Raw genomic sequence first — 12606 nt, 5'->3', positions numbered from 1 at the left:
AAGAATAAAAGAAGACAATGCAGAAATAGCCCCTCTTTTTTTTTCTTTTTTTTTTTTTTTTTAAAGTTAACTAACCACATTAGTTGTGAAGAGGATTTGGCCCTGTGTGTATCAATCTCTTGTCTTCTTCATACACTTTTTGTGATGATGGAGTTGAGCCTCTTGCATGGTGGTGGTGGAGCCGCATCTTTCTCGCCGGAGAAAACTCCGCCGCCGCGAGTGGTGAGAGTAACAAGAGGAGGAATGTTAGTGAAAAAGCTAGCACAATTCTTGCCCTAGAATTGCTATTCCTCCTCTTATTTCCAATTTCACTTGACATTTTTATTGACCACCAACTTTTACTTCTTCTCTAGTGATGCTATATTTGTGTATCATGGAATATTCTAAACCCTATTGATGAGAGAGAGTAAGGGAGAGAGGGATGAGTCCTTATCTTAAGGGTTTAGGCACATGATCTTGACCCTTGAATCATGGAAGCTTCTTATGCATAATATCTTACTTTCTCCAACTCTTTCTTGCATATGTTGGCTTCTTGTGTTTTTAAATGCAATAGTTTTGGGGTTTTGCTTGTAATGGTGATTAGGATTTGGGAATGTGGTTGTTGTCTATATATGTAGAAAGTCATGTATTGTGGTTGGTTGGAGGATAGTATTAATAGCCGCTGTCTGCGGATAAATAAATTATTTCTATTATATTTTCTCAAATTAACGAAATATAGTGGCTTTGTGAATGTGATTTGCACAACATATACTACTATCACTCTTTTGACAAGGAAGGTCCAAATGGTAGCATGTAAATATTTTGAAAATGAGAATCATTTTATAGCAAATATATAAAGGCAGATTTGTAGGGAAAATAAATTTAAAAAGACATAAAAATAATACTCCCTCCGTCCCATGTTACTCGCACTTTTCATTTTAGGCCGTAAATTTGAGATTGATTTTTTAGTATAATTAAATTAGAATTTTAAGTGTAATGAGACGTCATTTAATAAATGACCTCTTAACTTAAACTAACATATTAATTAAATGCATTAATTCTAACTTAAACTATAAATAGTGTAAGGAGTTTGTGACTTGCCGAAAAGTAAAAATGCAAGTAACATGAGACGGAGGGAGTACATATTTTAGTTTATTTTCATTCAATAACTGTAAGATAATACTAGATGAGGACAAAGGGTGTATAAGTTTAATACTTCCTCCGTCCCACTTAGAAATGAAATATTTGTTTTTTGGCACGAGATTTTATAAAATGTTGTTTTATGAGTAAATGAGGAGAGAAAAAGTAGATATAATGTTGTTTGATTGTTTCTATTATATAAAACGTTTTATTTTTAATAGAACAACCTAAAAAGAAAAATGTTTCATTTTTAATAGGACAATCCGAAAAATAAATATGTTTAATTTTTTATGGGACGGATGGAGTATTACGTCATGCAACTCAATCCAACGACTTTAGGACAAGGTTCAAAATATTTGTGGGCCGGATTAGGAGGTTTTGGGCCATATTTGAGTAAACTTAGATAAGGCTTGGTAATTTTTTAGGCCTATATTACTTTATAGAGGCTTTGGGCCTCAAAATTAAACTCCAATATGTACTATAAAAAGAATGAGCCAAATTTGATATTGGTATAATGGTATATGTACTATATACGCAAACGAAGAGAATATGCGATGCATTTCGCATTTTTTAAGGAAGATTCCTATTTTCAAATTCGCATATTTTCCTCAATTTATTTCATCCATTTTCGTTCCTTCAACCACTTCACTAAATTCTCTCCTGCGCATTGCATTCGCCATTAATCCAGGTATAATTTGTGTTGCAAAGATCGTTTTTTTCAATCTTTAAATAATGTGACGGTTTAAATTTCCAAATTTTAATTATGGGTTTGTTGCTCTGTCGCATTTAAGGTGATGTCGCCTTAATTATATGGATTTAATATTATTCTACATTTGTACTGCTGCAAAACAGCAAATTGGCATTTTCTCTACTAAAATGATTGAATTATTTTTGCCTCTGAAAATTGTCTGTCTTGTTGGGGGAATAGTTATACTTATACCTCTATTGAGAATTCTGTATGTGATTGGAATATCTTGGAATGAGACGATGATATAAGAAATTAACTATGTATGTTACTGAAATGGGAGTGATTCAGTACTTATTTTATCATGAATACATAGTACCTTTGATTTAGGAGAGAGAATAAGAGTTCATTTTTGTCAAAGAGGAAATGAGTTACTCCCTCCGTCCACGAAAATTTGTCCCAGTTTTCCATTTCCGTCCGTCCCCCAAAATTTGTCCCATTTCACTTTTACCATTTTTGGTAGTGGACCTCATATTCCACTAACTCATTTCTACTCACATTTTATTATAAAACTAATATTTTAAAAGTAGGACCCACAATCCACTAACTTTTTCAACTCACTTTCCATTACATTTCTTAAAACCCGTGCCCGGTTAAACCGGGACGAATTTTCGTGGACGGAGGGAGTAGTATTTAATTTGGGACGTTTTGAAAAGGAATGCGAATCAATTAACTTGGGTCTTGCTTGTTGGTGTGATCTTAATGAAGTTGTAAAATAATCAATCTAAGTGATTCAAGAATTGTTCATCCTTGTGGCAGACATTGATTGACTGATTAATTTCAAGATAAAATGAGTCATGAGAAGTCTAATCAAGCCTTGGCTGGAGTTCATGGAGTGCAATTGGTTTCTCACTCACCATTTTCATTTCAAGAAGTAACCAAACATGGTGACATAGCCTGTGGAGCCTCTAACACCGGCAGCAGCAGCAACCAACGACGAATCGTGCAGTAAGTGAAGAGATTTTGAAGGTGCTTATTATAGTTTATTTCTGTCCACACTAAAATGTTGTCAAGGTTAGGTGTCTAATGATACTAATTATATGTTGATTAGGAAAGTTTGGCAAGAAAGACCTGCTTGTTTGAGGCCAATCCATTGTATTCATATTGGTACTTCACACTAGCTAGCTAGCTCCTCGTAACTGTGGCTTTTCTTCGCTGCTGCTGTTGTTGTTGTAATATTGAACCAATTGCTCTTTCAGGTGATCAACATTTAGCCGAAACTGTGGCTAATGTCCTTACTTCACTTCCTTTTATTGCCATTGGTCTCCAAGCCCCAAGGTGTGATATATAACTCGATAAGTTGCGTTGCGTTGCATATGTGTCTTGCTTGCCATATTCATAGCTTCTCCTGCAGGAAGAATGTCAACTGTAAAATATACGCGAATTCATTGATTGGAGTAGGACTTGCATCGAGTTTGTACCATTCTTCGAGAGGCAGGTTGAGGAAGTATCTCAGATGGGCTGACTACACTATGATCGCAACAGCCACCGTTGTAAGTCCCAAAACTAAGCTGATATTCTCTAACGGAACTAGTTTCTTCGGTTTGTTAATTGGACGAGGATTGTGCTTAGTTAGTGAAATTGGACTTTAACAGAATGCCCATCTTGTTGTTAACTTGGCTTGTGATTGTGGTGTGTGTTGGTTCAATTCGACAGTGTTTATCGAGAGCTCTGAGGAACGAGAACCCCAAGCTGTTGATGACAGCATCAGCTTTGTTTCTGCCTATACAACCCCTCATGGTTTCAGCTGTCCACACAGGGATTATGGAGGTAGTTTTTCCATATCTAACTTCTCTTGATATACGCGGTAAAACATTGCATTTAGGATAATTATACATGTATCAGGTTGCATTTGCTAAGAGGGCATTTGAGGATCCAGATTTGAGAGTGGCTCATAATGTGCATAAGATGTCGTCGTTGTTAGGAGGGGCGTTCTTCGTGGCAGACGACCTGCTCCCCCGGACTCCGTTTCTGCATGCTGCTTGGCACCTTGCTGCTGCTGTTGGAGTCACCACTTGCAACAAGCTCTTAGACTAATGTAAACATCACCTGCATTCATTTGTTGCTTAATTTTAGCTAAATAAGCTAGGTAGAATTGAATAATATCACAATCAATCTCAAGTGTATTTTACTTAGTTCCAAATGGAATAACAGTATTTTAAATATAACTTGATGCAGTCCAGTTATTTAATCACTGCTAATAGCTTTAGTAGACACAATTAAAAAAAAATGTATATATGTATGCTTAGGCCATGCGCCAATAATTGTAGGAATAGTATAGTTACCATTATACACGTGGATACCAAATGAGACACAAGAAAACATAAATTTCATAATAATGTGAATATGTATAAATGCTAACAACCTGAGGATCAATTCACATAAATTGCATCTTTATATCTTTAACTGTCAAAGTGTAATGTATAGAGGTGCATATATATGTATTCAAATACTAGCTAGCTAACCATATGATACAGATTCATATTTTTCAACTATAAATTTTTTAGTATTTATTTGAGTGGTTTCCACATCAAGATTCTTTACTGCACTACAACATCACTAATAAATTCAATATTTATAAAAAATGACTGACTGACTACCTAGCTCCAGCTACATTCATGTTGAGGGGGTTAGGCCGGTGCCAAAAGATTAATCACAAAGAAACTTGCAATAATACTATTTCTAATTCTAATTTTGGATAATGTGACACATATATAGTACTCCATATTATGGTCATAGATTGCTAATTATCTATACTTTGCTAACTTGTCAATCATGGAGTGTTCAGTTCGTAAATATTGTATTCCATGATTAAATATGTTGTGTGTTTGGTTTATAAGATTTAATCCCACAACTCAATTCTAGATGGATTATCATGGGATAATTAGTCATAGTTAACCCCTTGAGACTAGAAAGATCTCACAACTCAATCCTAAATTATATTTTGGTATTATTTTATCTAGGAGATCGAACACCACCTATGTATGTCATTACGATGCTATTAAGTGACATATAGATGTCACTTAAATTTGTGTTGACATATTAATATCACAGTGTTGACATTGATAATATGTATAGTCGACAAGTTAACAATTTAAGATAGTTACGTTAGCATTTGATAATATTCCTAATACTAGTATATCTACAGCAAAATTAATCTTTGATATTTATATGATTTTAGTGACACCCCTAACAATATTTAGTTACACCAAACATATGAATTTGTCTAATTTTGTTACAATATTTATAAATTTTGTGACACAGGCGCCCATCACAAAATGCCACAATTATGTTAAGTCACAGGCTCACAGCCCATCACAAAATCATGCTGCTAGCTACAAATAATAGGTAGTTGGAAACATTGCTAGCAATAAAACTGGGAGATGAAAAAATTAATAATGTAAATAATATACATATGGTTTTGCATGCACAAAAGCATAAATGTAGCTAGAACAAGTGTAATAGACAGTACCAATAATTCATCCACAAAATGTAATTACTATTGAAGAAGAAGCCATTAATAGGGTTGGAGATAATGTATTGAAGAGACAAAAGATAATTAAACTATGGCAGGTATGAGAATTAGTTGAGCATTAACCAAAGAATTAATTAACTCAATTCTACAAAAACACACATTGAGGCAGAATGGAATGTGGAAAAAGGTGAAACAAGACATTGAAGTCCCACTGACACACTCCTCATAACCTCATCATTGTCAAGTCGCTTTTATATTTCCATCTCCCAAAAAACAACTTCCAAATTTCAAGCCTCAACTCCAAATTGCAGCTATATTTTCACCACTAATATATAGCATAGTCAACCTATTCTTTCTTCTTTATAAAACTCCATCTCTCATTAACCTATTTGTCTACATCTCTTCATCTAAAAGAATTCCATCTATCCATCAATATATATACTAATAGCCAAAATCAATGAGGATGACATCGACGACGATGGATAGTAACCGCAACGAAGCCCAAGAATTGAAGCCGCCGGCCATCGGCTGCAAGCTCCGACCTCTGATGCGACGCCCAAATTTTCCACCTTAAGGCTTACGAAACACTAATTTCCTTTCCATAAGTAAGCCCTCTCACAAGTTTGCTTAGTTTCGCTAAAACTGAGTATATTTTACAATGTAAACTGATATTTATGTATCAGTTGGCATCATAAAATATAACCGAGTATATTTTATGATGTCAACTAATGTTAATATATCAATGAAATGATAGTAATATTTAATTATCAAAGTTCTCAGTTTAAAAAAGTTGTCACCAGGTGATCATGAGAGAGCGGCGCCGTTGGTGAGCACGAGGTGGAACCCTACGCCAGAGCAACTGCAGGCGCTTGAGGAAATGTATAGACGCGGGATCAGAACTCCGCCGGGGGAGCAGATTCAGCATATTGCGACGGTTTGGGAAAATCGAAGGGAAGAACGTTTTCTACTGGTTTCAAAACCACAAGGCGAGAGAGAGGCCGAAGAAACGTCGTCAGCTCGCCGCCAGAAAAATCAATATCCACCTGCTAATTATTTCATTATTCACTAATCAATATCCATTAATAATTAACTTGTTTGATAAAGATGCTACATGCAATGATACAAACATACGTTAATTAACCTTATTTTATTAACGTTCATTAATTTATACTTACTCCGTTCAATTACTTTTGTGCACTCGTTTTGTTAAAATGATACTCCTAATAAATAGTTAAAAGGGAGAAATGGTAAAGCAAGAGAGAATAATGTAGTTAAGACTCTTCTTTAGCTGAGTTGTATTCCTTTTCTGGTAACCGCGACTGCACAAAATGAGTGCAAAGTAACTGGGACCGCTAAAGTAGGGCAAAGGGAGTACTGTAATGATAAATTGCTGTAAAATGATCAAATTTGCTAATTTCTTGTCAACGTCAAAGCTTTGAATTTAATGACATGGCACATACATGTGTAAAAATTAAAGACATGACTGACTAAATGTATTAAACCGTCATTAAAGTAGCTAAATATTTTGCCACATTATACATAATTTCCTCTATATCCGAAATCATGGTACAATTAGAAAAAATGTTAAAGATAGTACTAGTATTTTTGTAATTAGTTGCGAGATTAACCAGAAATTGACCAACCTTGTAAATTTTCTGGCAATTTGCCTAATTGTATATGCTACAAAATTTTTTTTTAAAAATAAAGTTGATATGGTTTTGCAGGACTTATCAGGGGATATTTGGAAATTGAACAACACAGGAAGGTCTTAAACTGCTGCACACCTTCAAAGGTACACTGCAAATAACATTATTTTTTTTTCACCTAGGTAATTAATTTTGGATATGTGACATATGCATAAGGTCAAGAAATTGAATAAAAGAATGAAAGTACTTTTTGCTAGAGAATTCCTTGATTTAGGTGAAAAAATCACTCAGCTTTTCATTAATTATGTGAAAAATTTACAGGATTGTGCATCAATGCAAGGTGCAGTGATTGCTGCAGATGGATGGAATCACAAGGAGGAATTGGAAGCTAAGGCTAAGGTTGTAACTGTAGGGAATGAATGGCAGTCTGATTTGGACTTATCTTCTTCTTCAAATGGACAAGAGAATACCAAACCCTATTTTTATCAAAATCAAACTACTCTTCACCTCTTTCCCAGCCCACAACTAGAAGACAGTCACAATTCTCGTACATTTACACCTACTTGCTTCTTTAAGTTTCTTCCACTAACACTATATTAACCACTAGGAGTATCATTTTTCTCTTGTCCCTTGCTTTACCGTACTATTTTTCTCTTCTATCTTATTTTACCAATTTTATCTTAATTATCGTGCCATATACATTGTCCATATTTTTATGGGACGGATGGAGTATTTTGATATCTCTTCTTGTCAATTTCATATTAGTGGACTTCTGGTTTATTTCAACCTGCTAGATTCAGGACTATATAATCATTGTCAACTGAGATACCAACAGCACTACTCATGCTACTAAGACCAACTACACCAACTGAATTTTGAATTAACATTCTTATTTTAATTTTATTATTGTTGTTATTGTCAACTACTCATGTTGTTGTTGTTGTTGTTGTTGTTGTTGTTGTTGTTGTTGTTGTTGTTGTTGTTGTTGTTGTTGTTGTTGTTGTTGTTGTTGTTGTTGTTGTTGTTGTTGTTGTTGTTGTTGTTGTTGTTGTTGTTGTTGTTGTTGTTGTTGTTGTTGTTGTTGTTGTTGTTGTTGTTGTTGTTGTTGTTGTTGTTGTTGTTGTTGGTGTTGTCGGTGTTGGTGTTGTCGTTGTTGGTGTTGTCGTTGTCGTTGTCGGTGTTGGTGTTGGTGTTGGTGTTGGTGTTGTTGTTGTTGGTGTTGTTGGTGTTGGTGGTGTTGGTGTTGGTGTTGGTGTTGTTGGTGTTGGTGTTGGTGTTGGTGTTGTTGTTGTTGTTGTTGTTGGTGTTGGTGTTGGTGTTGGTGTTGGTGTTGTTGGTGTTGGTGTTGGTGTTGGTGTTGGTGTTGGTGTTGTTGGTGTTGTTGGTGTTGTTGTTGTTGTTGTTGTTGTTGTTGTTGTTGTTGTTGTTGTTGTTGTTGTTGTTGTTGTTGTTGTTGGTGGTGGTGTTGGTGTTGGTGTTGGTGTTGGTGTTGGTGTTGGTGTTGGTGTTGGTGTTGGTGTTGGTGTTGTTGGTGTTGGTGTTGTTGGTGTTGGTGTTGTTGGTGTTGGTGTTGGTGTTGGTGTTGGTGGTGTTGGTGTTGGTGTTGTTGGTGTTGGTGTTGTTGGTGTTGTTGTTGTTGTTGTTGTTGTTGGTGTTGTTGGTGTTGTTGTTGGTGTTGTTGGTGTTGTTGTTGTTGTTGTTGTTGTTGTTGTTGTTGTTGTTGTTGTTGTTGTTGTTGTTGGTGTTGGTGTTGCTGTTGGTGCTGCTGTTGGTGCTGCTGTTGGTGCTGCTGCTGCTGTTGGTGCTGCTGCTGCTGTTGTTGTTGCTGGTGGTTGTTGTTGTTGTTGTTGAAAGATAAGAAATTAGAGATATAAGACTCAAATTTTAATGCTTAAAAATCTATACATATATAAAAGGCGAGTTTTGGCCTTATTTTGAATTTTTATAAGTTTTGAGGTAAATTTAAATATTTATAACTATTGTGTAATTAATCAATTAAGAGCATAAATGATGAATGTGTAAGTTAAAAACTTCAAAGAAATTAAAGTCTCTTGACGAACATTATTAAACAATAAAATTAAACCACACTGTATGTAATAATGAGGAAATACTTAAATTGGAACAGTCAACTATCTTATTTGTATTTAATGTACGTAATAACGTTTAGTAAATTTTTAAAAAATTATTTTACAATCTTGACCCTTATTTTTATTTTTTTAAAAATAAATGGGACAAGTGAAAAGTTTGAGAATAAGGTCTTCATTTTTTAATGGATTATAAATATATGATATGTGGTACCTATAAATCCGTTCAGTCATTATTTTTAAAAAATTTATAAGTTTTGAAGTTTAAATATGAATATTTATGAGTTATGGGTGATTGAGTATAAAATTATAAATTTTCAGTTATTATTTAATAATTAATTATAAATTATTGCATATATACAATGTGCAGTAACGGCCAATCATAAGCAGTTACAAATCTTTAAATAGGATAACTTTTAATCCATGACTAATAACAATAAAAATGAATAAGAAAAGTCAAATTTTGAAACCTTTATTGTTTTAATTTTATAATTTATGATGTTTTAATTCCATAATCTCTCATGGACTAATTTTGTACTTATAAAAGACATAGAGTTGTGGATGAATCACACACCAACAATAACATTTTCATTCTCTCTCAAGTTGTCAACATTTGATTGTACATTTTAGGAACATTGTATTACTTAATTTTTGGAGTCTCATCAATTTCATCGGTGCCTAGCGGGTTTGAGATGTTATGTACGTTAGGAGGATTTCATCTTTGGGGATAATACGTCAATCCGAGATCACTAACCGTAATGTAATTTGTAAGGAGGGGTTTTCTCAACTAGACTTATAGTTCAATTTATTTTATATAATTTTTGTTATAATTTCCATTTCATTTATTGTTGTTTTTTGCTTTTGATTACAATAGTTAGAGTACCGCGTGTATATATGATTCGAGAATTTTATCCTAATATTTCTTATAATTCTTAGAGAGGGAAGAATTGCAAATTCTTGACTCGAGAATTTTATCTCAATATTTCTTACAATAGTTACATCGTGTATATATTATGATTTGCATTTTTCAATAGAGAGATATGAATGATTATTCTAAATATAGTTTTCAAAAAGTATCAACACTTGATACTCTCTTTTTCGTTGCCCAAATAATTGTGTTTGTCTTGGTTCCATTTTAAATAGTAGTATATTTATTTAATTGTTATTTATATATATTTCTATTTAATCTTACATAGTTATTATATTTATCCACTTTTCTATATTGTTTCTGTGCATAGTCATTATTCATCTTGGCTCCACTTCACTAATAATCATAGTGGTTCTTTTTGGTTATACCTAGGATCCATGATATATTGTTTGGGCAAATTCGGTCAGAAAATTGATTATTGATTAGTATGTTGAACATTACTGATTAAATTGTTGTTAAACAGACTATTCTCCACTAGGCAATTTAATCAAAACAAAACAAAACAAAAAAAAATTAGAAAAACAACCGATCGAGAACAAAATAAAATTGAAGCAAAGCTAAGTTGTTGTAATTTTCATTTCATTTATTGTTGTTTTTTTTATGATAGAGTACCGCCTGTATATATGATTCGAGAATTTTATCTCAATATTTTTTACAATTCCTAGAGAGGGAAGAATTGCAAATTCTTAACTCGAGAATTTTATCTCGATATTTCTTACAATAGTTAGAGTACATCGTTTATATATTGTGATTTGCATTTTTCAGTAGAGAGATATGAAGGATTGTTTTAATTAATTTATTTATAATTTAAAATCGTATGATGAAAAAATATTCCGTCGTGCATCGCACGTGGGCTAACACTAGTTGTGAATAATGCTCGAGATCTTAGTGATTTAAACAATTATTAGACGAAGTGAAATGAATAAAACTGCAGCCGAATTTTACTAATTAAGTCATATGGATATACATAAATTTGTGTCTAACACCCTTCCTCAAAAAATCTTAAACATGTTAGAATTTTTTTTTTGATCAAGTTGGATCAGTCAATTATTTTTGTTTCGATTATTATAATAGAAATCAATTACTCCTATTAAGTAAGACTTATGTATAGTTTAAGTCCAATAAAATAATAAACTCGATGATCTAGCTAGATTAAGAAAATGCACGTACAAACTTGATAGTTTATATAAATACATGAAGTCTGATTTGAGGAAGAAACAAACAGGGCAGACACTCCCACAAATTACAACACACACCATAAATACATGGACAATCGAACAAGAAATAAGATGATACTCGATAGAGCATTTATTAAATTACAAGTATGCGCCACGGAGCAGATGAATGGGCGCTAATTGAGGTGGTGAGTCTCGATATCTTTGGTGACGTGGAGGCAGAACTCCATGAGTGTGTGAGGATCAGCAGTATCATCCTTCACCTTCTCGTACTCGATGGTCCACGTCACCAGGTTGTCTTCTCCTTTCGTGTCCACGTGGACCGTCGGCTTTATCTCCTTGTAATGCTCCATCAGATCCCCTTCTATCACTTTGAACGTCACTGACTTGTTCTCCTCATCTATGGCTTCGATTACATCCTTCGCCACCCATCTACACACGCGAACAAACTTTTTTCAAAACATTTCACTGTAGTGTTCCCACATAGTACTAACAATAAAAGGCACATGCGAACACACACACACACACACGTAACAGGTGCTTAAGCGTCAGTCAACCTCTTTATCTTTTTCTTTATCGATATTATCGAAAATTATCTTCAGTTCTTACTAAGTAGACGCTGACTACCTCCACCAGTCTCTATTAAATGTCCATATTTTTTACTAGTGCGGTTTGCAAGAAATTGTTTGACTTTATTAAAGTTTGTGAAATATTAGTCCTACGGAATGAAATCAGTTAGTAAAATATAAAGTTCAATTACCATAGATAGTAAAAGTGATCAAATGAGACAATTAATGAGGATCAGACGAAAATAACAAAATGAGACAGTTAATAGGGACTAAAAGCAGTAAATCTTAGTAAAACGTAAGAAAATAGGTTCAACGAGAGTCTCTGCCAATATTTTTTTTCTTCGTACCGTGAAAGTAGTTCCAGACGATGATGGATCCGACTTTGCCCCATTCGCCTTCATGCAAATCACATGCTTGGATCTTGTCTGGGCAAATTCCTGAGATCTGATGTGGCTTCTCTCTGAACAATTCATGGAACACATCTCCATCAGATTTTATGTTAATCTTATCAACCAACTTCCCTCTAAGCCCAGCCATCTTCTCTCTTTTTCTAAATATGAAATATCACAATGCAAGTTTTGATGTGATTATGAGCTTGCACACCCCTCTTCATATAGGCCTCAAAATGCTTCTAGAATCACATTTTTACTAAATTTTTAAGTTTTTCATGATGATAATGTGGGACACTGCTCACTGTCATTTCAATTATTTTAGTTTTTTTTTTTTTTTTTTTTTGCATTATTGCCTCTTAAGTTTATTGAAATTCTTATATATTTACAAGATGCGAATGGAAGAATAATTCAATTATTTGAGAATAAAATAAATAGATATCAATAATTCATGGCATACCATGAGACACGTCGAT

At 33.8% G+C, this 12606-nt stretch overlaps 2 protein-coding genes across 3 annotated transcripts; one reads left to right on the top strand and one right to left on the bottom strand.

Annotated features, from left to right (window-relative positions):
- Window positions 1-1682: 1682 nt before the first annotated feature.
- LOC125217121 (uncharacterized) lies at window positions 1683-4041 on the top strand. 2 transcript variants are annotated; one of them, XM_048118948.2, is made up of 7 exons: window positions 1683-1807; window positions 2624-2812; window positions 2916-2971; window positions 3064-3142; window positions 3219-3357; window positions 3521-3634; window positions 3710-4041. In XM_048118948.2, the coding sequence occupies exons 2-7, from the start codon at window positions 2655-2657 to the stop codon at window positions 3899-3901; spliced, it is 738 nt and encodes a 245-aa protein (XP_047974905.1). In that variant the 5' UTR covers window positions 1683-1807; window positions 2624-2654; the 3' UTR covers window positions 3902-4041. The 2 variants fall into 2 exon arrangements, with proteins under 2 accessions (XP_047974905.1, XP_088925436.1); XM_089069310.1 differs by having other exon boundaries at window positions 1699-1807; window positions 2650-2812.
- A 7108-nt stretch (window positions 4042-11149) lies between these two features.
- On the bottom strand, window positions 11150-12373 carry LOC125216036 (kirola-like). The gene is made up of 2 exons (XM_089067657.1): window positions 12077-12373; window positions 11150-11602 (listed from the first exon to the last, which is right to left on the bottom strand). Exons 1-2 carry the CDS (start codon window positions 12276-12278, stop codon window positions 11349-11351), a joined length of 456 nt encoding a protein of 151 aa, XP_088923783.1. The 5' UTR covers window positions 12279-12373; the 3' UTR covers window positions 11150-11348.
- Between the last annotated feature and the right edge of the window lie 233 nt (window positions 12374-12606).

Source organism: Salvia hispanica, chromosome 3 (genome assembly GCF_029641045.1).
Source record: "Salvia hispanica isolate PSC_SH4W2 chromosome 3, Shi_PSC_v1, whole genome shotgun sequence".
NCBI lineage: Eukaryota > Viridiplantae > Streptophyta > Magnoliopsida > Lamiales > Lamiaceae > Salvia > Salvia hispanica.
Note: the sequence above shows the minus strand (reverse complement) of the source record. Positions and strands in the feature narration are given on the sequence as shown.